Here is a 27145-nt window from a genome sequence, read left to right as displayed (position 1 = left end):
GTATTTGATGATTTGTACGGAATTTCTGGCGGATGAGCAACATGCAATTTTTAAATAGATAGAATGCTACTGTTTTATATAGATACTCTACATCGAATTCATCATACTCGACTCGATGTTACATTTTATTGCTGCTATGTAAAATTAGTAAAGTAATAAATACGAAACACGAGACAAATAAGATTGAAATAACCAAATCTATACAACAGGGGCTTTATTTTATTCTCAAGGTATATTTAATTTTTGTTCTCAATTTATAAAGAATAAAGGATTTATATTCTGTCTGGAAAGACAGGTAATATTAATCTTTACGAATGCTACTCAAATGCCTATTAATCTTACTACAAAGGGAAATTACCCGTGTTTATTTACCCGCATTGATTAATATCAGACTTATACGCAACGAATTTTTTTTATATGTCATGAGTAATTAAAGAACAGAGATATACAAATTTGCATAAGAATTTGAATTATGCTATGTAACCAGGAGACACGCTCGAGGTTTAAATTTATATATTTTATTTGACCACACACGTAAAGCATTAAATTCGTTTATTTAACGCTCTTCTTTCACGCATATGTATTAAAAGACAGATACTGATACAAAGGAATCAATGAACAGACTATTATACATAATTTTTCAATCTAAAAAGATTTCGAATTACCTTATGGTATGTTATCAACATACTTACTTCTTCACCGTGTTATTCCGTTCTACTCAAAGGATAGTAGTCGCTTAAGTGGTATACAATAGCCATGATACAAATATGTAACATTTAAAAAATATGGGATTTCGATAAACTGCAACTAATCTTTTACGTGTACGGAAAGTTTAAACGACACCGGTCGATTGACCCTTGATGAAGAAATAAGTATGCAGTCCGACGAAGGGAATGAATTTGTATCCGTATGAGAGCAAGTAGAAAGTGAAATTCTCTCAAAAATTGTAAAATTTATCCACACGCGTAAAGTATAGAGTAAGAAATACTCCGTTTCCTTTCTCGTTGGACCATCCAATGTACGTAATATGTACAATCATCGTAAGTACATTTAATACTAGCCATTATTCTCATCCTTCACTTCATCTACTTGTACTTCCTCCGACTTTTCAATTTCTTTCGTCTTATCGCAGTTCTCATCCTTTTCGGGTTTCACCGAAACGTCAACTGCTTCGTTCGTTTCTGATTCTGAAGTCTTTTCCGGATTCGGGTCACGATTCTCCTCTCCTTCTTCTACCGATTGCTGGACTTCCGCTGACGTGTTTAGCGATGCGGATCCATCGAAATTCTGTTGATGCTTCCCAAGACCTACTTGCACCTCTATTAATTCGAGTTCTTCGACCAATGCTTTTTCCCTTCTCTCAATTTCCTCTGTAATACAAAATGTATATGTAGTAACTATTTTCTACCCGTTGTAAGCGAGATGTCTGTTAAAGGTACGTACCGTGAAGTTCTTTCGCGGACTGAGCCAGAAGGACGTCGGTCTGTGGATGTTTACGTTTCGGTGCGTAATAAATAGGAGGTTGTGCTCGCGTTTTTATAAATGATGCAAGTGGCAATTGTGCAGCACGCCAATCTTGAAATTGTCGGCTACGCGCCAACTTCGCCTCTAACGCTCGTACCTCTGCTAATTGTCGTTTGCGTGACAAAAACAGTTGTTGCCTTTCTCTTCGTAATTCTTCCTTTTCCCTCCTTCGAGCCTCCTCTACTCTTGCTTCTACTTCCGCCTTCTTATCTTCCTACAGCAGAATATATTTTTCAAAGGCATTATTGCGTCTTCTCGTTCTCTCGTTCATTTTAAAAATACACACCGATGCAATGCCGATAACAGCGTACCTTTGCTTTAAGTTTAGTTTCCTCTTGACGAAATTTTTGTAGCGTACCTAAAAGGGCGCCAAACATCCGTTTATTCCTTTGACGACTACGTTCGTCTGTTCTCTCCCGCCTGATCACTTCCTGTCGAGATGGAATTTCTCGTGGTGTTGCTATTACTCGCGAAGATACGGCTGGCTGAAATATATATTTAATAATATTACATGGACTAACTCATTTAGAAATATAAATAAAGCTCATATAATTTTACCTTGATAATGGTGTCGTCTTCATCTGCACTATCATCAGCATTGGAAGGAACACGTGCACTTAAACGACTGAAAACTGTTTTTGGTTCCCCGTTTGAACCTTGCCATCTGCGTTTACCACCAGGTACTTCATTGTTGACAAAATCTGATACAACGCGTCGTCTGTCTTCCTGCAATGGCCTCTTTTGCGATAGTCTATTATAAGTGTATTGCAAAAAGCATGTCAATGATTATATGTAACGAAGAAATGTCATTGCCTGTATCAACAAATCGATATACTTGGAATGTAAATTTTAAAAAATTAACGCATAAATGTTCTATTGTGCTAGCGAACTATTAGAAACAAATGCAACGAAGTCATGTGGAACGAAATAAAATGGTCGAAAATATCTCGGTGTAGACGAAATAGGTTATGTTTGTAGACAACAGTGTTCTATTCAATGATCAATGAATTATCGAGTAAGATATATTTTATAGAATGTGTAAAGTTTTCTACGACATTCTAGGAATGTATACAAAAGAATTATCGTGAATTTAACCTGGGTGGCGGTTGTATTGGACCATTTTCTCCGTCGGGAAGATCCCGGCCCAAGATTTTCCGAATACTCCGATCGAGTCCTCGAAGACCATCTCGGGCAGCTTCTAATTGCGCTTCTAATCTCTCAGCCCCCCAGGCCTCTTGTGGATCTAATTTTCTCATCTATTTAAATTCGCCACGTTCAATGAAATTAAAAAACTAATTTATTTATCGGGTCACAACGATTGTTGTCGCACCGCATCACTGTCGTGGAGCCACCTACAATTTCGTTCCTTTTTTCCTAATCGATAAGCCTCGGGATTTTTCTTCGTGTTTGTGGATCACGGTCTAGTAAATTTCTCATAACGCCAAACAATAACGTGTGGTTATTGGACAGAAATAACTTTGGTGAATAATGATTTTATCCCATTTACAAAACATGTAAAACCGTTTTGAGAAGCTCGCGTTTTTACGGTCCTACCTTAATGAAATAACCTCAATTCTTCTAAACGCTCGCAGCGCTAAATGAAACAACGTAAATGACGCAAAACACATGAATACTCAAATTGTACGCATTTGCACGTCTCTTGTGTATATATTCATAGCCCGAAAGGATCTATTGGCGGGAAAATAACAACGTGCATTCTACAACTCCTGCAAGCGCAGCGTTGGAAACCTATAGTGCCTTCGTATACAACAATAGTTTTCGATACTGTCTTTCATACTGTGTGATGATGTTTTTATTAATTACTTTAGACGAATAATAACCATTGCTTTTTACGTGATTGATAATCGCACAACATGTCGAGATTACAAAATACTGGAAAATATCGAGCCGACAGGTCAACTTTGAAAAATGATCAAAATCAAGAAGGGAATCAATCACGGTATAGTGTTTTTAATTTGAAATAGAGACGTCATGTATTTTATTGTTATTTTTACATTTCTTTAGCGAGGCTCCAGGAGGAAGATTAAACGAAGTTAATGAAAATATCAGAGTAGATGGTGTGTATGGATTCCATAGAGTAACAGATGTAAAGGAAAGGATAGGATTTCTTATTAATATGCATCCAGTAAGTTGCAACGTAATACGTGTCATTTATTTGAATTACTTTATGTTGTTGCTAATTAAATTGCTTTGTGTTACAGACAGATATTATAGAAGATGATAAAAGAATGCGTAGCGGTGTAGATTATTATTTTTTACAAGAAGATTGTACTAGATTTAAAATTTCTTATCCGTATTGTCCATATTTTTATATTTTATGTAAAAAGGACACATATGAAGAAACCTATACTGGCTTAAATAAAAAATACAGTGGCATTATACATAAAATAGAGACACTCTATAAGGAAGATCTTGATCTGGTATGGTAGAATTAAAACAATATAGGCAAAATTTCAGAAAATAATACAGTATCTTCTGTCTTTTTCTTAGCCAAATCATTTAATTGGTTTAAAACAAAAATATTTGAAGCTATCTTTTATAAATACTTTGGACATGATCAAAGTGAAACGAGATATCATGAAAGCTGTAAAGTTAAATAAAGAACGACAAAAGAATCATACTTTCTACACAGACATGCTGTCAAATGTGTTAAATCCAGATCAGGAAATAGTGAATTACAAAAAACAAACTATAGATTTTACAGACAATATTCTTGACATTAGGTATGTTTCAAAATACAATTGTGTCTTTCACTTAATAAAATTAGTTCTCTTTTGTAATAATATGTATATATTATTGCAGAGAACATGATGTACCTCATCATGTACGAGTATCTATAGATATGAAAATCTGTTGTGGTAATTGGTACTCTGTAAAAACAAGGGGAGATGAAGTACCACTTATTACAAGGAGAAAAGATATTGTTGAACCACCCGAGCCAATTGTTCTGGCTTATGATATAGAAACTACAAAGCTACCTTTAAAATTTCCTGATGCTAATATAGATCAAATTATGATGATATCCTACATGATTGATGGACAAGTACTTATTTACTAATTTTTTACGATGTTCTATTTGAATCTAGGCTGCTATTTAGTACGTACATCATACTCAATTTTAGGGATATTTAATAACAAACAGAGAAATAATTTCAAGCGATATCGAAGATTTTGAATATACCCCAAAACCAGAATTTGAGGGTTTCTTTACTGTTTTTAACGAACCTAATGAGAAAGCTACGATACAAAAATTTTTTGATCATATAGATGATATTCGGCCACATATATTCGTAACATATAACGGCGATTTTTTTGATTGGCCGTTTGTAGAAACCAGAGCAGCATTTCATAATATGGACATGAAAGATCGGATCGGTTTTTCCAAAAATCGCGATGGTGTCTATGCGTGTAGACCGTCCATGCATATGGATTGCTTATGGTATTACATGATCTATCAGCCTAATTGTGTTTTAAATATCGTACAGGATATTAGTTTTAATTTTCTATTTTTAATAATAGTTGGGTCAGACGCGATTCTTATTTACCTGTAGGCTCTCAAAGTCTGAAAGCTGTTGCGAAAGCAAAACTAAGGTACAATCCCATAGAACTAGACCCAGAAGACATGTGTAGATTAGCATCCGAAGAGCCGACAACTCTTGCAAACTATTCAGTTTCCGATGCAGTTGCAACATATTATCTCTATCACAAATATGTTCACCCTTTCATATTTGCATTGTGCACTATCATTCCGATGAATCCGGATGAAGTAAGTGGTTCGCGTAAAATTTAGCATAAAGTACTCGATCGAAGTTGTGCTTCTCTATTTGTAGGTACTTAGAAAAGGATCTGGTACATTATGCGAATCTCTTTTGATGGTGGAAGCCTTTCACGCTAACATTATATTTCCCAATAAACAAGAAACGGAGTTAAGTAAATTCACAAAAGATGGTCATTTACTGGATCAAGAAACATATGTAGGAGGGCACGTGGAAGCCTTAGAGTCCGGTGTTTTTAGAGCTGATATTCCTTGCCGATTTAAGATAGAAGTAAGCGCGGTAAATGAACTAATTAATGGCGTCGAGAGTGCTATGAAACATGCTATACAAGAAGAAGAGAAAATACCTATGGAGATGGTCACGAACTTCGACGAAGTGGTCGAGGAAATCAAAGTGAAATTAGAGTCTCTAAGAAGTCAGCCTTTAAGATTGGAGAATCCTGTGATTTACCATTTAGATGTTGGTGCTATGTATCCAAATATTATTTTAACTAATCGTCTCCAGCCGTCTGCGATGGTGGATGAAACCGTTTGTGCCGCGTGTGATTACAATAAACAAGGAGCACTTTGCCAAAAAAACATGACGTGGATGTGGAGAGGAGAATATTGTAAGATGAAGAGATACTCAAGTAAAGCATTAACAGGATTTGTTATCATAAATGTATGTGTTTCTTTTTTTTTTAATTTCAGTGGCCGCAAGTTTGAGCGAGTATCAAAGGATGCAGCAACAACTAGAAAACGAAAAGTTTCCACCCCAATTTCCCGGTGGTGTTCGTCGAGCTTATCATCAATTGTCTAAAGAGGAACAGGCTACGTATGAAAAGAAAAGACTGATGGAATATTGTAAAAAAGCGTATAAAAAAGCGAAAATTACAAAAACAGAGGAGAGAACGCAAACAATCTGCCAAAAAGAGAATTCGTTTTACGTTGACACTGTTAGAGCATTCAGAGACAGAAGATACGAATATAAAGCACTTACGAAAGTTGCAAAGCAACAAGTGACGGCAGCATTAGCAAAAGGTGATGCCGGTGATATTAAGTCCGCTAAAAGTCGAGAAGTACTCTATGATTCTTTGCAACTCGCTCACAAGTGTATTTTAAATTCCTTTTACGGTTATGTCATGAGAAGAGGATCCCGATGGTTCAGTATGGAAATGGGTGGTATAGTATGTTACACAGGAGCTCATATCATCATGAAAGCTAGAGAAATTATAGAAAAGGTAGGCCGTCCATTAGAATTGGACACCGATGGAATTTGGTGTTTATTGCCCGCATCTTTTCCCGATAACGTAGTTGTCCACACTACTCATCCAAAGAAGTCGAAGCTTGCAATATCTTACCCCAATGCTATCCTTAATTTTATGGTGAAGGATCAATTTACGAATGATGTATATCACGAGCTCGTTGATCCTGAAAATTTAACGTACAAAATTAAGAGCGAAAATTCTATATTCTTCGAGGTAGACGGCCCTTATTTAGCTATGGTATTACCTGCCGCGAAAGAAGAAGGAAAGAGATTAAAAAAGCGATATGCGGTTTTTAATTTTGACGGTTCTTTGGCCGAATTAAAAGGGTTTGAAGTGAAGAGAAGGGGCGAACTTCAATTGATTAAAGTGTTTCAGACGTCTGTCTTTGAATCTTTTTTGAAAGGCAGTACGCTCGAAGAGTGCTATGCATCCGTAGCTAAAGATGCAGACTATTGGCTTGATATTTTGTACAGCAAATGTTCAGATATGCCGGATTTGGAACTGTTCGAACTCATATCCGAAAATAAATCGATGTCACGTAAATTAGAGGAGTATGGAGAGCAAAAGTCTACGTCTATTTCTACTGCTAAAAGATTAGCCGAGTTTCTAGGAGATCAAATGGTGAAAGATGCTGGCCTAGCGTGTAAATACATTATCGCTAATAAACCTCAAGGTGCACCAGTTACGGAACGCGCAATACCGTTAGCCATTTTTCAATCGGAACCAACAATAAGGAGACACTATTTGCGCAAGTGGTTGAAGGATCCTGGTTTACAAAGTGACGATATACGGCAAATTTTAGATTGGAATTACTACATTGAAAGACTTGGAAATGCTATCCAAAAAATCATTACCATTCCAGCTGCGATGCAAGGACTTCACAATCCTGTACCTAGAGTAAAGCATCCAGATTGGCTGCACAAAAAAGTAATGGAAAAAACTGCAACTCATAAACAGAGGAAAATAACAGATGTATTTACAGTACTACCAAAAGATCTAGAAAAGAGTAGTGATAACGAAGAGCCAAGTACGTCCGATCCTCGCGATATCGAAGACATAGCGGGTAAAGCGCAGCTATTTAGGCAACCATTGCCGGTTGTCAATAAAAGGAAAAGACAATGCTCGGATGAAAATGAAGACGAAAATATTAATAAAAACTGGAAAGAAGTATTAGGTTCACCACCATCAATGGGAACGACGAAGGAGGAAATACTGGAATGGTTAAAGTTCCATAAACAGAAATGGGCCCATCAGGCTAAACAAAGAGATCAACGTCAGAAAAATAAAAAGAGTAAAAGTGCGGACAACGACGACAATAATAGTTGGAAAACTACAAGAGATAGTAGAATAAACAGTTTAGGTGGTTTCTTGAGGCGAGCTCAGAAGAAATTGGTTACCACGCCCTGGCAAATTATTCAAGTAAGAATGTATTTATCACGAATTTTGTTTTTCTCTTTAGCAATAACTCATGCTTTTTCTTAAAATGAAAATGATAGAACAATTGTTCGTTCAGATATCTGAGACAAACGAACCCGGTTTATTCCGATTGTGGATACTGATCGATCAAGATCTGCACGCGTTACGTCTTGTAATACCGCGTATATTTTATGTAAATACCCGCAAACCGAAAGCAGATCCTGAACCTGGTAAAAAGGTGTCTTGGACTAAAAGCTCTAAAATTCTACCGCGATCACGGCCTATCCACAATTTATATCGGTATTCTGTTCCAGAAGCGCAATATTTAATGCATAGTCAGTAAGTTACTGTCTTGAAATATCTTGGAAATTCTTACGTTCGAATGTTCTTTTAATTCGTTCGTTTTATTCATAGAGAACTTCTAGAAGATTTAAGTAAGCCAGAAATTGAAGGAATTTACGAGACTCAAATGTCATTAGAGTTTAGAGCTATTCTTCAGTTAGGATGTATCTGCACGGTAGATCGCAAGGTAGCGCGTACCATAGCGGATGGTGCAGATACATTTAGCTTAGATCAATTAGAATTCAAAAGTATCGCCGTACAACCATACCTTCAAAACGTAATGTATATTTGTTCTTGTAGTATGTTTTTGCCTAGAAATAGAAAATATAATGCGTTGCATTATTTTAGGTTCATGCAATCAATTATGTTTTCTTGTATCATCATTGGAGTTCTAATCATCAAAGATCATTGTGGGGTCTTTTCTTAAACGCGAGTAAAAGGGCTCATATATTTGTGTTGGACACGGTTTCGTCGAATCAAATGCCCAATATGAACACATTATACGTCGAAGAACGGAACATTGTGTAAGATTTTTATAGATAATTCTTCTGCTATTTCCAAAATATTATTATTATGAATCGATCGTTTCGTAGTATATCTATGAATGGGGAAGACAAAATAAAAACTTTACCAAAATCATTTCAATTCGTAATGAGCTTTGAAACAAATTTTCAAAAACTTTGTCGGGTTTTGCAAGCAGCTGTAACTGCATATAAGAATGAAGGGCACGGTGCAACGATATTTATTACTCAAACTGCTCTCGGTAAGTTAAATAGAACTTCGCGTATCATGTTCCATGATTTGTATAATTGAACAATCTTGTCTTAGATAAAACGCTATTGTTAACGCAAATGCCATTACTCAACGATTTTCCATTAATTAATACCCATGTGCAAGACATCGAAAATTTATACAGTACAATGGAGTGGCAGAAAATCGGTGCGAAAATAATGATGCGCCATTATTTCAAAAGTCAACAAATTATCGAATTGATGGCGGAACAGTGCAGATATTTTCATGCGCCGATTGGAAATATTCCTGCAGATCCCACACTTTTTGGCGCTGACTTATTTTATGCCAGACACTTACAAAAAAATAACTTCGTGTTGTGGTGTTCTCCAACAGAGAAGCCAGATTTAGGAGGCAGTGAAAATGACGACAACAGGTTGTAATTGTATTTAATTACCGAATTTGAACCTATCATAATTTCCATTTTATTTGCAGACTGTTAACTGATTTTGAGGAAAGTACTCATTGTGCTGCAAACATTTCCGGAACTTATTCCAGCGTATGCATCGAGTTAGAGATAGAAAGTTTGGCAGTGAATACCTTATTACAATATCATCATATTCATGATATCGATGGGACTAGCTCTTTCATTGCATTTCATAATCAACAAACAACATCTGTTCAAGTAAGAAAATCATTTTTATGCAAGAAATCAATTACGAAACATAAAAAATTATGTGAGTTATATTTTTATAGGATATGGCAACGGGTGATCCTACGGCAAGTGTAATTCCTAGCTACGATGAAACTGCACTTTGCAGTCCCGCGTTTAAAGCATTACGAAGCATGGTTAATGCGTGGCTGTTGGATGTTTCAGTTTATAAGAATGTATTTGCAGATTATCAAATTATTCATTTTTATCGGTAATTATAAACCTTCAAACTTTTAACTATACATGCATATGCAATTCATTTAGCTTGTAAATTGGTGCTTCTTCAGATGGTTACGTTCGCCTAATGCTATACTTTACGATCCTGCCTTGAGACGAACATTACACAGTTATATGAAGAAGTTATTCATACAATTATTGGCCGAGTTCAAAACGCTAGGTTCTATTATTATCTTTGCGAATTTTAATAAAATTATTTTGTGTACAAAAAAGAGAACAGTGGACGATGCATTAAACTACGTGGACTTCGTTGTACAAACAATACGCAATAAAGAACTCTTTCACAGTATTGAAATCAATTTTGACCAATGTTGGGAATATTTAATATGGCTTGACGTTGTAAGTAAAATGGTGACATCTATATTTTGAGAACGAATATCTAATTGTACAATAACAAATGCTGTGCAAATTATTAGCATAATTATGGTGGTGTACAAGGAAAATTACCAAAAAATATAGAAGAAAATACAGATACCCTTGATGAAGATGCTGAGGATGATGATGAAGACTCGGTACGTATCTACATAATTATTTCATATTATCGACTTACGTTATTTTTAATTAATAACTCCTTTTATTAAGCCTAAAATAATAATGAAGTGGAATTTGATGGAATGTCTTCCTAAAGAGGCTGCGTGCCAATCGAGTTTTAGTGCCATAATAGCGGGGTATATAAATGCGCTTTATCAATTTATGTCTGAGAATGAACAATTAAATGCTACTGTAAGACCTAGGAGAAGATCAACTAGTTTAAGTCAAAGTTTATCGGCACAATTGGGGTTAGGAGCACTTGAAAACACTGCGGATTTTGTGAAGCAGCTTATATCGGGAGACATGTCTCAAAAGCTTTTCCAGTAAATATTTTTATCTCGTTTTCCTAAATAATGAAGGTGGGATTTTATATTTAACTTAAAAATTTCGTAGAATTGTACAAAAAATATACAAGAAAACTCCGGAGAAAAAATTAACTATTCAAGAGTATCCGAATTTGGATTTAGATGGTAAAGAAAGTAAAACGATTAATCCTGCTTTGGAGTTAATTAAAGCAGTGTGCAAGGTACTTAAGTACGGATAAAATTGTATCGAATAATCGTTCGTTAAACAAATTATACAAATTCAGTTTTTTAGGTATTGTCTTTAGACAAAGAAGTTGAATTTAATGTGTATCACATGCAGACAAATTTGTTACGACTAATTAAAATTAGTAGTTACAGCGATGAAGCTGAATGGAAAGATCCATGCATATCGCTAATTTTACCGGAAATTATTTGTAAATCGTGTAATCACACAAGAGATATTGATCTGTGTAAAGATAATTTGTGTATTATGGAGAAAGATAGGTATATATTGTGATATAAAGAATTATTACTATTAATTTATTTTATTCGTATAATGCTTTTATTTGTATAGGTATATGTGGAAATGTCCCCTTTGCAAAATGAACTATGATAATGAAGAAATAGAATTTCTTTTGACAGATCTATTACATCGCAGGAGTATGGGTTATATATTGCAAGATTTACAGTGCTGCAAATGTCAAGAAATTAAAAGAGAAAATATGAACGAACTCTGTTCCTGTTCAGGGGACTTCAAAACTTTAATTACCAAAAATGAAATAGTGAAATTTGTAAAGATATGCAAATCTGTTGCTAGGAAATGTAATATGGAAACATTGATAGAAGCAGTTGAGAATACCAAACTTTTTATAAATTCAACGTAGTTTTAGAAATTTTAGTAAAGCAAGTAAGTTTTTCCTTTTTTAATTATTTTTTATTTAAATTATATACATTAAGGACAATGGAATTCAATATATTTACCTTTATACTTTTACATATATGTGTATTTTTGCAACTGATTACTTAATATTAAATATAACAATTTTATTACAGATGTTCTAATTATATGTATCTTTATGTGTTTCATTAGTGTACTTAATCTTTCACTGAACTAACATCCACTGCTGGGTCTGAAATTAAATTTAATTTGTATTTTTAAGTATAATACATTAATCATGGTATTTTTAAATTCATGAAACATTACATACCTTTAAATTGAAAGGTAGGAAATTGTGACATTTTAGACCTGTCTGAAGCACCAAACTGTTTTGCAAGTCTCTCGAGTTCAGCCTCCTTTTCCTTCTGAATTTCTGGACTAGCATCGACTAATTTTCCATCTCTACATTGAGTAGTTTAATATTACAAATACAGTTTACAATTTGCTATTATCACTTTTGACATAATAGTTCACACAAAATTTAATATCTACTTACGCGCTCTTCGCTTTGTACTCGCGAATTTTGTCGATGAATAGTTGTTGAATTGGATCGCTTGCTTTTTGCAATACTGGCGCAACAATGCCAATATTGCGTTTTAAAACTTTTGGTACATTAATAGCCAAACGTTTGGTAAGCATTTTGCTTGAAAAAGTCAAATATAAATAACTTTAGGTATCGCCGGAAGATTAAGGAGAATAAATAACGAGTGACATAAATAATACTAATTTTACTAATTGTACAAAGTAATAGTACTACATAAAACTATATGTTTAAACCTCTAAATAAATGACAAATTATAGTAAATTATTGAATTTCTCTTACGTAATACAACATTATACAATGTATATATAGGTTATGGTCAATACAGGAACATAATATAACAAATTATAAATACGAAACAAACAAACGTCTACACTAGTGTTGTTATGAATTCAAATGTGATTTAAAATCGTTTAAAGTAATACAAAATTCTTACATTTTATTGAATGCACTTCGGTAGCGCTCGTCGATTATATCAACCTTAGAATGAAGTAGTTTTAGAATGATCATAGACTTGTAATATACAAGAAAAAAGTAAATTTCTATATGCCTTATCATGATTGGTTAACATTTTAGAGTACAATTAATTTTAATTTTATATACATTAGAAGTATTTTTTGTAATTAAATTTGGAAAAGTTCATTATGGTTACATACTATATTAACTAGAAGATAGTATTTAAAAATGAAAATTTGTTAGAAATATTGAGTTCGCCCAAGAACCTGTGGACCATCTAGGTATTCGTACATCCTGACTCTAACGCGGTTCCAACGGAAGACGCAGAATACAGCAGCGAATCACAACACCGATTGCAAACGGCTATCGCTGATTGGTTGTAGAGATATTTTTACGAAGGGTGGGGAGACGAAGCCCGCTCTTGGTTTCATTCATGAACGCCTGGGCCGCAGCCATAATACATTTGTAATCTGTATTGTGTACGGGTAGACCGCGTTAGTGCTGCCGATGTGCGTGCGCCTCACAGTCGTACACGTGATTCTTGTTTTGTGTTCGGTTCTCTTTTGGTGTTTTCCGTGTGCATTATCTGACCAATTGACATTGCTGCATTCTTCACTGGATTTTACGTTGAAAAACAGGTAAGAAAACGCGTTTTAACCCGTTAACCTGCGCGCTTTCTGCGTGGCTTGAGCGCGCGAACGTGAATCTTCGAAACTTTCGAACTAACGAAATCTTTGATTCGTGTTTTATTCGTAAGAGTACGACATGAAATAGGAATACGAATGACTAGAAGGCTTTTACGAAAAGGTAGAACGTAGCGTCAGCGAGAAAAGTGTACGCCTACGTACGAACAGGCCTATATTTGTTTTGACGGAGTGTTCACTGGCTACTTTGCATCCCACGGACGATCGGAAACACTGACAAGATGGGTATTATAATACGAGATCTACGTACTGACTTGTTCGTTGCCAATCGTTTAGCAAGATCAAACCTTTTTTTATTATTGGTTCGTATTTAAATCAAAATTGTATCGTACTTCCATTTTTTAGGATTTTACTGAATTTGATCTACTTTCTTGTATCTTAATATGATCTCTGAGTAACGATGTAAATATTTTGTCATGTACTTACAAACAACAGTGACAGCCTCTGTAAGCATCCTAGACGTTTTGGGAGCTTCATGTTTATCTTGCGTCATGCCATCTATGATTTACACTTTCGATTAACGTCAAAAGTTTATCTAGGGAGAAATCGATTGCACGATTTATAGTTCGATTTCGTAGAACTTCAGAATTTGCGAACACTATCTTAAACAAGGTTCGTCCGCAATGAAACTCAACAAGCGAGTTTTGCAAAAACATTTTGAAGATTAGTTTCCTTCCTCACGTATTGATCCCGTATCGATCGTAAATATATCGTGTATACCTGATAATCGTATCACATCTTGCGTCATGTACAATTTCGCTTTTATCATTTCGACCCAACGTAGACGATATTCGTAGAATTTTTTAACGGCCATCTCTTCCAAGTAAGTATGTAGTGAAACCTTATTTTTCATTTTATCGAAGATTAATGAACGAATTTGTTGAGACGATAGTACGCTAAGAAATACAATGAAAAGCATTGTGTAAGTTAGAGAATCTTCTGCATGATTAACGATCGAGTGTGCTACGTAACGCTTAGATAATGAGTTTTCATTGCAATCTTTCGCGTGTTCTCGTCTCTGTAATACATAATACACAACAATATAAGTCTTTACGATCGAAATCGCTGTTATTTTTACAGATATTACGACGGCATTTATTATCGAATCTACTAGAATTAAAGGTGAAAAGTCTCGAATTGCGTTTTGAAATATACGTTGCATAGTTTACATGAAGGTTGTTCCTAAAAAATAAATAGGAAAATTAAAATAATGTAGCCCACATAGTTCTTTAAAACATTTTATTTAACAAATTAGGCGCGAAGAAACAATAGGATATCGTAAATCATATGACATTGTCGCCTACGAAATAAGTCATTGTTGCCAACTTATTAGAAACGATAAAAATTAACAACGTTAGCAAAGACGTGACTTGGACTCGTTGGCAAGATCAAGTTATACGTTGAATTTTATTTCAATATATTTTACAGTTCGGTAAACATTTTCTGTCAGGTCTGGATTAGGTTTTTATACGGCGTCTGCGTAACATATTTCGCCGGTAACGCGTGGAGGTAATATTTCTGTTGAACAGTATTTGATATACACACCAAGCGAGAAAAAGTGGGGGGAATATAGCGTTGGGTAGGAAGCGCGAGAGAGAGAGGGAGAGAGTGAGAAAGAGAGAAAGTGAGAGAAAGAGAGGATAGTAATACATACTGGGTTGGACATTGTGTAAGTTAAACGTACATGGGGGGATGAGATGGCTAGCCTGGCAATTTAAAAAAGGAACGCGATGCCCTCGGTGTTGGTGGGTCGAATGGTTTTTGTACACTTTCTCGGATCTCGGGGAGTACGGCATGGCAACGTCGCGACCTACCATGCTTCCCTCGTTTGTCTTCTCGGCTGTTTCTTCTCTGCCAAAGACGCGACAAATATCAAAGGCCAGCAGACACACCGTGATGACAAAGCTGCACGAACGTCCCGACATCGAGATAGAAAGAATGGAAGCAAGAAAGAGACGGTGAGAAAGCAACAGATAAAGAAAAAAAAAGTATGCGCGCGAGTAAGATAGGAAAGAAAACTGTCGATCGGTTCGGGAAGACAGGGCGATTCGCGCTTTGCCAAACTGTTTTCACGAAGAAAAGAAATTACAAAACCGAGTTTTCAATTACTCGTAAATGTCGTGATTTCTTTTCTTCAAAGGGTTAGGTTGGGGTTATGCTTCGATGCTTGCGAAGTTTGCGCGCGAAGCAGTCGTCGTTCGATATTTCTAAATCGAATGTATGATCTTTCGATAATCGAAAGCACGCGTCTCTAACGGTTTGCAGTTCAAACTCTCGGTGCGTAACGTGCAGTGTTCGTTAGGCAAGTTGTGTGAAACGAGTTCACGAAATTATGGTTCGAAGAAAGAAATAGACATTTTTAACGAGTTCGAAAGTCAAGGGCATATCGAGATTTTTCCTCATATGGGTTCATCGTGGGTGCAGGGGCTTCGCATACGGGTCCATGCATCCCGTGACCTAGAAGAACGTCTGCCCGCATCTGGAAACCCAGCGACAGCTCCTCGAAAGATATTATATTGCTTTCTCGGCGGACTTGAAACAATAGACACTTGAACTCCTTGAAGGACAGGCCAGTTCGTAGACGGTGTCCCAGAAAAACGAAACGAAAACCCATGGTAGTTGCATAGCCGGGCAGTACGTTATCGCCATCATGGAAAAATTCAAGGTAATGTCCGCCATGTTGCTTTTTGAAACAATGGCTTCTTGTCTTAATTCTATTACGATGTATTCGGTGTTACGAATCAAATATGTATATTTTCAAAGTTGGCTATCTAGAAAACGAAAGTTTAGGTAAAATTTATAAAAAACTTTTATTTCTTCGTTGCGAAATAGTTCGACGAGTAACGGATATACGGTTGCTTGTCTTTTATTTGTTATTCGAAATTTGTATCTAGATAAGAATCGTGCCCGAGAGTAATCAAGATTTGTCAGGTTAGGTCTAGGCGAGATTATTCATTTCTTGGAAGGATATCAGCATGCTATCAGCATTGCCTTTTCTTTTTGTCTTTCTTTCCCTTTGTTTCGGTGTATAGTTAGAAACTGTTAAGTATTTTGAGGTAACACTAACTCGTTTAATGTTAAACGTCTGGCGCACCGTGTCCTCGGTATGCCAGTCAGGAACTCGCGAAGTGAAACAAACCAGGAGCGTTACGACTTTACCCTCCGTATCGAACGATCTTTTTCTTTCGCTTTCGTTGCTCGGGAACGCAGGTAGATGCACCCGAGTGGAAATGGCATCCTCGTATTTGCGCGGAAGTCGGCCGGACACTTTAAAAGCCGATCCCTTCCGACAACACCTACAGATTTTCAGATACAACGGGAACATGCATGAAAAGTATCCATCGAACTGCCAGCAGTCGTTTAGGTCTTGGGTCGCTGCGAGAACTCGCAAATTACTATAATATTTAAACAATATAAAGATTGTTCAGCTACAAGTGTTCGAAATTTTCAGGGACTATTCCACATGCCAAAGTAAGACAAGAATAAAGAACGACGAAATTACATTTGTGACCCTGTATCCGAGTTATTAATCCATGAAAATACGTAGGAAGAGGTAAGATCTCATTTAATTTTGTCTCTGTTGGAAAAGATAGAGAATAGATTATTCAACTTTTTTTTACATCAAATTTACATTCCCTTTACAAGTAACGAATAGAAAACATTGCAAGTGGTAATCGTCATCACCCATGGACCGATTTTGTTCAGAATCTGATCAGATCTTGGGATGAGAATATAAGTAAGTAAATTCAAGGATCTTCTGTCTTCTAAAATATGATCTCCCACGACGTATATACATTAGTTATTTCGAGGAACGTTTGTGATAGGGTCTTTCAGAAAATATGTCAGATAAGCGAATCATACGCATATCTTTCATCACGTTGGATCGATAGCCATCTGCTCGACGATAAGGATTGTTATCTACTCGATCGTGTAGCGAAAGCTACGGGCATGGTTAATGCCTTTGTCAAAAACAACTCCATGGGGAGCGGAACTGTGATCGCACTTTCGTGTGGTCTGATTATTTCACTTTGGAACCTTGAGATTATTTTAGATTATTGTCTCGAGTCTTCGGTACTTATCGATAATACTCTTTGCATTTGATAAACGTTATATCACCCTTTAGACATTCTGAATAGAAAAACAAACAAGATTAATCTTTTTAGTATTAATTAATATCTACTTATCTTAAGTACTAGGCTGCCACTTTTAATCGTTATATAAATTTTTTAAATGTTTGCGTACCTTAAGGTAGAACGATTTTTATTTTCTAGTTCTTTTGTTGCTTGTAAAAGCTTTTGAATGCTTCGGATAGAAGGTGTTTTCTCGTTACATTCTCATCGAGAAGATACAGACACCTTGTACGGACGAGAGGGTTAAAAACCAGAATTTTGAAACGCTTTGTACCGAGGCAGATTTTGCCCACGTCTAAAGAGCCGTGAGAGTCGATGGCGGTGCTCGAGCACTTTTCCACCTACCATCTGTCGTTTGGGCTTCCAGCCGGAGTAACCTGATCTTTGTAGAAACCAGGGTTCGAAAACCTCCTACGTACGCTATGGTGCCTGCAGCTCGCATCCCCTTACACTTGCACCTTCTAAAAATTGCACCGACATGTTTCGCAAAATTGTGCAGTTCTCGAATACAGATATTTAACTTTGTATTACTATGAGTATTGAGACGATAAGTTTCTTCCAAAGCTCTATTTTTATCACAATTATAACATTCTTGACATTAGTCCTAACTATAAAATATCTTGATTTGAATATTTATAGCATATTACAAATTCTATCCATACCTGGAATGAGTAGGTGCAAATGTAAATATTACTCAATTAAGGTACTTTCTAGATATCTTTATCGAGACAGTCTTTATTACACAAGTAATAGATAGCAGAAGATAACGGAAGCTTTAATAATGAAAGACTTTCTGTTTTCAAAGTTTCATGGAACATCTTATAATGTTTCTATGACATAGTTATGATTTTAATTTTGCGCTAAACTTTTAACGTTACAAATTGAATTTACCAATAACTGCATTTTTATGTTGATTAATTTTTAAGAAACAGTTATCATTTCAATTTTACGTCTATCTCTTTTGTCTTTCTAATGTTAATATCTTGGAAAGGATCCCCTATAGCTAAAATTATTACAATTTTACCATTTTCCCTTATGGAAGGCGACTCTAGGGCGCTCTGTAGATCTAAAAACCTCGAAAATAGCAATGACTTTTTAAAATTTCTTGAAATATGAAGTCTTTGGCATCCGTTTCTGCGAGTTTAGAGTCGGCGATGTTTCACGCGTTTTAGAGCATAAGGGGGGTGGGGAAAAAGGTAAAATTCGGTTGTCAGAGTAGGTACGTCATGTGAAAGAGAATTTAGTGTACAGGTTGCGAATAAAAAGGGAACGGTGGTGATTTAGCATCTCCAGACCCGGTTCAGAAACGTGCGCGCGCGGTTCGTTGAACGTCTGTTTTTAAAGCGCCTCCCGACCGCCATTAAGCGTCCAAACGAAAAGTTATGCTTTTCACGTGCGGACCACCGCCTAAATAACGAATTTACACGCGCGAATCAAACAAAATGCCTCCGAACGCCGCAATAATCTCTCAGGGACGAACGAATTTATTTAAGAACCGAGCGAGTACCAGCAGCGAGTTTGTAGAGGGACTAATTGGCCCGCGATTTCATCTTCAACGCATCGATTGCCAAAACAATTTTATAAGAAAAGTTCAGCTTTCGTACACTGGTCAAATTCAACTTTCATAAAGAGTTAAAGAAAAACTTTTCTATTTATTCAAGGCAATAGAGACAGACTCATTTGCATCTAGCGTTCCTTTCAGAAGTATTCGTCTCAGTTTTTATTTACAATGATACCTTTGAGAGAGACAATATTAGTGTTGTTAATAAACGAATGATGCGGCAGTCGATGCGTTAGCCTTAGAAAAAAAACCGTTCATAGTGTCTCGTTGCTGAAACTTCGTTCCTGTTGCAGCCAAAATGGATATGGAATCCCTGTACGACTACGGGGATGAGGAACAGGACTTCTACGAGGAGAGTCCCGGGACCAGGAAGGGCTATCCCATCGATCACAGATCCATCAAGGTCAGTGAGTGCTCCTCTCGATCGTAGTTGCGAGGCGGCCGGAAGGAAGGCTCGAGCGTCGTCGGGTTATATTTAACCGTACGATCACACAGGTGACACGTAATTACACCGGGTCTAATTTTAAAGCGGGGCGGGCAATTTCGAAACGTGTCCGTTCGAACCGAAAGTTTTCTAGCCTGGTGTTCTGGCGCTGTTATTTTCGTGGCCGTCTTTGACAACGCCGCCTCGCGTCGGCTACGCCCGTTGGCGTAGTTGTCATCGACAGTCCGTTTCTTTTGTCGTTTTGTTTTCGGTCTGACGTTTTCGCTCGGACGCTGGGAATCGAAAGCAGAGGTCGCGGAAACATTGCAGGTGTCGCAGGCTAATCTAGAACGGCGCAAGGTACGGAGAACTGGATGTTGTGTTTTCGTTTTGAGGCGTTTGTATTTTCGCACAACGTTCGATTACGACATGCGAGGAGGAACGAAGGTCACCTTGAAAAGTTTAAACAGGAGCGGGGCACACGATATCGTGTCCCGTATCGAATTGCGTCCGAGTTAAACGGTTTCTCGGATTGGAATCTTACTCGGTAGTAACCGATCTTGCGGACTAAGATAATTTATGAGGCTATTTATATTGTGACACTCGAAGCGTTACTTTGTAACAGTTGGACCGGTCGCAACTAGCGACCACATTATTTTCGCACGATCGTTCCGCGACCGCGTTTGCTCGATTCCGTTTTCGCTTTCGGGAGGATCGTCGAAAGCAGGCCAATCGTTAGCGCGTCGTTTTAGGAAACGTTAATTAACCCTGACGCGCGGTTGGAGAGCGTCAGCGTGCACGAGACGCGCGCGATTCGTTAGCAAGAGAAGAGCCGGTCGAAATAGGCCAATCGTACTCTATTTTCGCAGCGATAGTTGACGTTGGCAGCCGCGTTGGCAGCGGCTGCGATTGTACGAGTGCCAGTAACAATTCGTTCTCCTCGCTACTCTCCGCCTTCGTTTCATGAATGAACGTAGAGCCAGCACGCTCGTTCACCGTCTCCCCTCGACCCCTCTTCTGACCTCGCCTGGACATCGTCTGACGCTTCTATCGCGATCTCTGTTTATCGTCCGGTCTGCTCTTTCAAAGTAAAATATTATTGTAATAGTAGACAACGAACTATAATTTATAGCAGATTGGTGCATTTAATAATGCGAGTTACAAGGTTGTACTCTACCGCCTCTTATTAACCCTCAACATTGTTCAAACACTATGGAATTGATGTTTTCAATGTTGTAGTGCGATAGAAGGGAACGTAGAAACAACCGAAATCGAGCCAAATTATTTATAACATGTTTCACATACCCTAGGAGCAGCTTATAAATTTTGTGCGCTTGTTTTGTTGCTCTATTTTCAATCGTTTAGGAACAGAATGTTGAACGTATATGTCTGATTCATAGAAAATTTCGTGGATCTGACGGTGAACGTGTTAAAAGGGAAGAGCCGCGATATCCGAAAGCGAAAGGGACACCGAAGAAACGGACAGTCGAGCGAGAGCGAGTTGGTCAAAGAAACGGGATGCAGGGAAGAAACGCACGCGTGCACGGCAGCCGTTCGGGGGAGGAGAAAGGAGAAATCTAAGTCGCCAGAAATAGCATCCCTTCTCGCGTCGTGCAGAGGCCAGACCTTCTGCATGCGCCTCTCGTTCTAGTCCCATGCACCGTTGCCTCATCTACGTCACGCGTTCTCTCGCACCCGGTGCATCGACGTCGACCTCTGCCTTTGCTTCTTTTCATTAATGCGAGAGGGTTGACGGAGTATACCATCATTGTATAATCTAACGGGTGCCGCGCGACGCACGTGCGTCTTAAACACGGCCTCCGGATATCGGAACACCTACGATACTAAGGGACATCGACGCCACAGAAAGATATTTATACACATTGCCGTGCAATCTTCAGTTTTTCTTTTTTTTTTTTAAACGACAGGCCAAACAATTTGATAGGGTTCGTCCTTTCTCAAAATAACAGTTTTCTAGCATTAATTCAATTTTAATTCAACAAAGTGTCTATCAATTTGTAACAACGCTTTAAGGAACAGGACTTTGTCACTATAGAAGTAAGATTAATTCTCAAGTTAGGTAATTGTATTAGTTATACAATGTAATATCGACATTAGCATTAATTTTCAACGATTGCGAAGCACTGGTGAGAAAGAGGAAGCTATCGTAACGAAATGGTTTCTGATCGATGACAGAGGCACGTCTGGGATAATTAGGAATTGAAATCGTTGTGTTCGTTCGCCGTGGAATCAGAATTAAACGATTTGGGCGTGGTGCATCCGTTTCCTTTCCTAGCTTCCCGCCGCATACTGATTACTATTACGCTTGTTTTCCCCTAACAATAGTCGACAGGTCGATCGTAACGAGTGGTTTTCCAGACCGCTAGCGTGCCTCTCGAGTCTCTGCCTAAAAACACCGGGACACTTTTGCCCGTGAATCGTTAATATCGAGTAGTCGCGTCCCTCGTTCCGGTGAAATTGAAACTAATTCGCGGCGGTTTGAAAATTCGCGGTTAATGAAACTTCACAGAGCACCGGTTAGTATTTTACGCGCGTGACCTAACATTATCCAGGTAGTCTTTATCCGTACACTTCCTGCGCGCGCGTTCACGCAAGCGAGTAGCCCAGCACCGCGTAATCTTCGCGTCGTCGAATTTTACAAAGAGCAGCCTCTTTTTCTCGCGGCCATCTGTCGATGAATATTAATAAGAAGAAAGCAGGACAGCTGTTGTTTGTCGCGCGCAGGAACTGGCCACTTGGAAGGCCGTTTCTCTACCGGAAGTCCTTTGCGGAACTCACCGAAAAACGATATCTCTCCTTTGAGCCGGGGCGCATCCTTTCTGGCCATCCCGCAGATTCTTCAGCGCTAGTGGATTTCTTGGTTCGTCCCATCAGTCACGAATCTTCAAAATTATAAACAAATATCGTATTCAGTGATTTTAATTAGAAAATAGCCTATGTATATCAGTCAGTAGGATGCAACGTATGGAATCGAGCTTCGTAAACAGTTTGATTTGGTTTAAATTAGAGTTGCTTGCAGGATGACCCGATATCATTGATCTCGAAGAACCACGGTTCATAAGGTTCTAAATATACGATGCACACGCTGGTAACCTTTAACCGTTTTATCATGGGGGTAATAAATCCAACATGGCGTTTATATTTGCGAGAGGAAGCCAATTTAGCGGAAAAGATTTTTAATCGTCCGTGTCTTCTGCCATTCATCGGAGACAAGTACGATCGACGTATAAATAGATGGCGAACGATGAATGGTGGCAACGTTAAGTATTCATAGAGGTTTCGTCGCGTTTCCTGAGAGACCGTTCGCGAACACGAATTTCATTCTACTTTTGCTCGTAGCCAGATAAAACATTAACACGTAAAGGAAACTTCTATCGCCTAACGAGCTGTTTCATTAACGATCGTTATCAGACAATAGAGATTCGTTCCTAAACCCAATACAGGATATCGCGGAATTAATCGATGCAATTTATATTGATAGTCTAGTCTCTAGTCTAGTGTCTAAAATATTTTATACGAAAGCTAACGAACTTTCGATGTTCGACTCCTTTATTCGGTGCTATCGAAATCGATAGGAGAAAAACAATTTGGGATCGATAAACGCGACATGCTTAATCGACTCATTGAGCACGACCACGAGATCGAAAATTGCTGCGTTCGACGACGCCTCGTTGGTGCTTATCTTATCAGTGTACTTTCTTCGTATACGTGTGCTTGTACCAGGCGACATTCGATCTAAGAAAACATTGATACATTACGTTCATTCATGGTATTATTCATCAGAATTGCGTCTCATGGTCAATGCGTTGCGATAGCTGTTTTTCTTTTCTTTCAACTCGTCTCGATGTTCTACCTTTCTCTAATTAAAGTTTGTTATTGACAAAAATGTAACCTTAGTTTTAGATTCAAGGAAACGACCTAGGAAAGGGACTTAAAATCAGGGTCTAAAATTAGCTTTTGCCCAAATTTTACATTCATTTATACACCAAGTAATGTTATGACAAGCTGGACAGTTGGTAATTAGACGAAGATAAGTATGGAGAATACATATTGCGTGGAAGAAGTTCCTAGGCCTAGCTGAAGATGACGTTCTTCGTCGTCTGTGGAACGCGTAGACTAACGTTGTCGTGCAACAATACGACCAGACAATTTCCTTGACCAATATCTCTTTCGTTTCAATTCATCGCTCAAATTTATCAGATGGCATTGACAACGATTCGCCGTGACCGTTTCACCTGATTTAAGTAGCTCATAATACAGCACATCTCGTATCCTACTAAATGCAGAATAAAACCTTTAGATATTAGGAGTTTCAAGAATTCATTTTAACAATGTTAGAAATTAAAAGCTTCGTTTAGATTCGATCAAATCCTCTGTACGACTTGATAATGATTTTTGTATAACTATCATTGGATTTGATAATGCAGTGTCATAATCTGTAACTTATCTGGCAATTTATCGACGGTCTGCATGGTTAAGTATTAATTAGAAAACGTCGGGGCCATTAATTTTCCACTTTACACGTCGTGGTTGACGGTTGTCGATATCGTCAAGAAACGCGGAATATTTCATGCGATTGCTCCGAAACGGTTCACTGTCCGAAATATCATCGTCGTCGAGTCGTTTTGAAATATCGTTTACCGTCGCTTAATAATCGATGGAATTAGATTGGTAGAAGGGAAGGCTTCGCGAGTCGTGTTCGATCTCGAAAAAATATTCTGGGAGGTTCGTGCTCCTCGCGGCTGCTGCGTGGTTCGAATAGATTTACATGTCTGAAAGGACCATTACTGGGAACGCCGTTGAAAATCTATTTTTGCCGCCGCTACTCGAAACAATCCTGCCTGTATTGCTCTCGTTGAACTCGTTCAGGATTCCTCCGGCAATCGCTTATTTCGGGTGGCTCTCCGCCGCGGCTTTTAATCCCGTACACCGACTCGACGGAAATATCTTTATAATATTTACACGATTTTTACGGTAATTCTCTGCGACTTAAACGCGTAAAAAAATACAGGGAATCGACCCAGCAAGAAAAAAATTTTGTTCGCCTACGTTGGCTCCGCTTTAATTTTTCGTTAATAACGTTGATCCATTGTTTGCTAGTCAAGATCTTCATCGGATACATTTTTTCCACAGATCTGCCTCTCGACGGTGACCCGAGATCAGACTCGATAGGACGTGTATCCAAAGTTAGAAGGTGTCGAAATCAACCTTTCGTCGGAAATTTGAGAAACGGTAGCCTATTGTTGGCAACTGGCAGACAGAGTTCTCGCGATGGAACGTTTTTCGAGTCACGGAATATGTAATCAAAGGCGGGGAACAGAACGAGAAGAAAACAGGAACAAACGGGAGTAAAAATAGCAACGGATTGTGGCCGGCATGAGAAAACGTGCTAATAGCTTCTTTTCGTTTCTTCCTTTCAAGGGCGTTTTTAACGATCCGTCCTTATCCGTTTGGTCGGTCAGCCAATAGCGCGGTCTCGCTCGCTCTTCCCTTTCGACGATTCTTGCTTTGCCCCTTCCACCGGTGCCTCTGTTACTCATTCATTCAGTGAACGACCGAGTCCGTTTCTGAACGAGCATAATGCCGGGTTCTTATAAGAGCCGGGTCGTCGCGCTGCCTCCCTGGTCCGTAGAAACAGACTTTGTGCATAAAGATGGAAGCTTAACGCTTCGCGTTTAGTAAGGAATTCTTTTCTCTTGGCTTTAATCGCCCGCTCGCCCGATCGTCCGTTTAATCTCGCGGTCCATGCGACCAGCAATTGTCTAGAAGTTCTCTGTGTTTCGTTTAAAAAACAAAAAAACAATGGAAAATTATGCTCTATATATTTGTGACCCAGTAATATACATATAGACACTTCACAGGAAGTGCTCGAAATGGCCATTTACGGTACAAATATAAGAATGCAAACGTCCTGTCATAGAGTTCCAGAATCTTTCAAATATTACAGATATTTTAGCAGCTTCTAGTTAGCGACTACTGGTTCTGAGCGTCCCCAAAAATAAAAGATCAGTTCTTATCGTATAGAAAGTCGTACAAACTGTCTGTTAGTGTAGTTATCGATTTTGTATCTTCCTTCGGTCTTATTTTCTTAACGTTTTAAGCTCCACGTGTTTCCTCGATGACTCACGCTGGATCTGTTCGTATCGACAAACGAGCCACCGGTCGATGATAATATTTTAATTATTTTTTACTTCTCGAGTAATACTAATTTGTAAATATCGTACTGTCGCGCAAGTTCGACTTACGTTTATTAGGTTCCGAGAAACATTTCAACCAGTCCACTTTAACGGAACTTTAATAAATACGTCGATACACGTCATTCCATCGTCGTTCCATAACCGTAAGGACAAAAGAGGGCGAGTTATTTTGAGCTCCTTCGGCGAGGAAGGTATGCGAGGAACGAAACGACTGAGCTGAGCGCAGTTTCCGAGAAATTATTACGGATTACATCATTCGCAATTCGTACGACGATTAATTTATATCTAGGCGCGAGCCTCGAGCACGATGCATACTCATCGATGATTGTCAGTGTCAGAACGATGCTTCGTTTCGATTCAATTTCCTTAGCAATTCAACTAAGTAAATTTCTAAGACCTATCCTAACGAGAGATGTTAAGTTTCTGATTCATCGACGAGAGAATACCACGAATACGTGGGGGAAAAGTTAAATACCTTGCATCGAATGCTAGACGTTCGTGCGAGGTCTCGTTCCGATGATACCTGGGGGTTCGATCGCGGAGCAGTTTCGTTCGAGACAAGTGGCCAAGAACGTTCGATCACGTAGTCAAACGTTGTGGAACGAAACGCCGCGGCGTGGTATCGTTCGAATGCCGATGATGAAAGAGGAAGAGATAGGTAAACAGATAGACGGGCGGGGAGAAAGACGGCAAGCAACGCGTGACAGCAATTACGATTCGCCAACTTATCTGCATACACGTGTTGCATGCGTACACCGCCAATACGCAGGGGAAAATAATTATCGTGGAAGACAGAGAGGCTCGTTGTTCGAGCCATGATTTAATCGGGCCCCCCATTAACGCAGAATCGCCTTTCTTTTCGCCGTTACACGCTCGTACGCGTCATCCTTGGAAAATCTCAGTTATCTCAGGTTCGTCTTGTTCGCTTTACCCATCGCGATTTTAAGCTTCCGTAGACGCTAATTCCAATTAGGTATTGAATTTACGAACGATCGAAGATCTAATCTTTTGCACTCCACTCTAAATTAATCCTTTTGCAAATCGTGTTTCGCTACCAATTTGTTTTCTCGAGCCACAAGAAGGTGAATATGTGCATATTTATCTAACTCGTATGGGAGTTTATCGCGCGGAGATTAGGGACAAATCAAACTCTTGTAAACGTCAGTAACACACAAAGGATTAATAGGTCTTCTGCAAGTGTATCGATATCGCGTAGAGCACGATTAATTTACCGGTTTGATCGAGTATTGCGATTACCAACGATACACAGATAAATACGTAAGGATAGTTCATTCGTGACATCACGAGCGGATGACAAGTCGACGATCTCGTTGA

General features: G+C 38.3%; 4 protein-coding genes across 8 annotated transcripts in view; 2 read left to right on the top strand and 2 right to left on the bottom strand.

The window, feature by feature from the left end:
• Positions 1 to 338: 338 nt before the first annotated feature.
• Positions 339 to 2890, bottom strand: Pnn (desmosome associated protein-like protein pinnin). Its single transcript, XM_076774920.1, has 5 exons — positions 2620 to 2890; positions 2083 to 2275; positions 1836 to 2009; positions 1444 to 1738; positions 339 to 1370 (listed from the first exon to the last, which is right to left on the bottom strand). Exons 1-5 carry the CDS (start codon positions 2778 to 2780, stop codon positions 1057 to 1059), a joined length of 1137 nt encoding a protein of 378 aa, XP_076631035.1. The 5' UTR covers positions 2781 to 2890; the 3' UTR covers positions 339 to 1056.
• Positions 2891 to 3091: 201 nt separating this feature from the next.
• Dnapol-epsilon255 (DNA polymerase epsilon catalytic subunit 1) lies at positions 3092 to 11757 on the top strand. 3 transcript variants are annotated; one of them, XM_076782280.1, is made up of 22 exons: positions 3092 to 3484; positions 3550 to 3670; positions 3747 to 3965; positions 4036 to 4268; positions 4348 to 4588; positions 4668 to 4984; positions 5065 to 5311; positions 5376 to 5928; positions 6011 to 7986; positions 8081 to 8322; positions 8398 to 8602; positions 8674 to 8849; positions 8919 to 9088; positions 9154 to 9490; positions 9550 to 9739; positions 9811 to 9977; positions 10054 to 10342; positions 10420 to 10515; positions 10586 to 10857; positions 10928 to 11060; positions 11132 to 11343; positions 11414 to 11757. In XM_076782280.1, the coding sequence occupies exons 1-22, from the start codon at positions 3399 to 3401 to the stop codon at positions 11721 to 11723; spliced, it is 6792 nt and encodes a 2263-aa protein (XP_076638395.1). In that variant the 5' UTR covers positions 3092 to 3398; the 3' UTR covers positions 11724 to 11757. The 3 variants fall into 3 exon arrangements, with proteins under 3 accessions (XP_076638395.1, XP_076638377.1, XP_076638386.1); XM_076782262.1 differs by lacking the exon at positions 3092 to 3484 and having other exon boundaries at positions 3555 to 3670; XM_076782271.1 differs by lacking the exons at positions 3092 to 3484; positions 11414 to 11757 and having other exon boundaries at positions 3555 to 3670; positions 11209 to 11245.
• Positions 11752 to 12828, bottom strand: LOC143350287 (ATP synthase-coupling factor 6, mitochondrial). The gene is made up of 4 exons (XM_076782293.1): positions 12754 to 12828; positions 12273 to 12419; positions 12048 to 12178; positions 11752 to 11969 (listed from the first exon to the last, which is right to left on the bottom strand). The coding sequence occupies exons 1-4, from the start codon at positions 12825 to 12827 to the stop codon at positions 11935 to 11937; spliced, it is 387 nt and encodes a 128-aa protein (XP_076638408.1). The 5' UTR covers position 12828; the 3' UTR covers positions 11752 to 11934.
• A 420-nt stretch (positions 12829 to 13248) lies between these two features.
• The window catches only part of Pnt (ETS transcription factor pointed), a 133149-nt gene continuing 119252 nt past the window's right edge, over positions 13249 to 27145 (top strand). For 2 of the 3 annotated variants that reach the window (XM_076780079.1, XM_076780069.1), the window contains exons 1-2: positions 13249 to 13411; positions 19462 to 19571. In XM_076780079.1, coding sequence (XP_076636194.1) covers positions 19467 to 19571 — 105 coding nt within the window. In that variant the 5' untranslated portion in view covers positions 13249 to 13411; positions 19462 to 19466. Of the gene's footprint in view, positions 13412 to 14199; positions 14301 to 19461; positions 19572 to 27145 lie in introns of those variants that run through there. The other variant, XM_076780071.1, reaches the window with a different exon arrangement.

Source organism: Colletes latitarsis, chromosome 2 (assembly GCF_051014445.1).
Source record: "Colletes latitarsis isolate SP2378_abdomen chromosome 2, iyColLati1, whole genome shotgun sequence".
Taxonomy (NCBI): Eukaryota; Metazoa; Arthropoda; class Insecta; order Hymenoptera; family Colletidae; genus Colletes; species Colletes latitarsis.
This window is presented reverse-complemented; position numbering and strand designations above follow the sequence as displayed.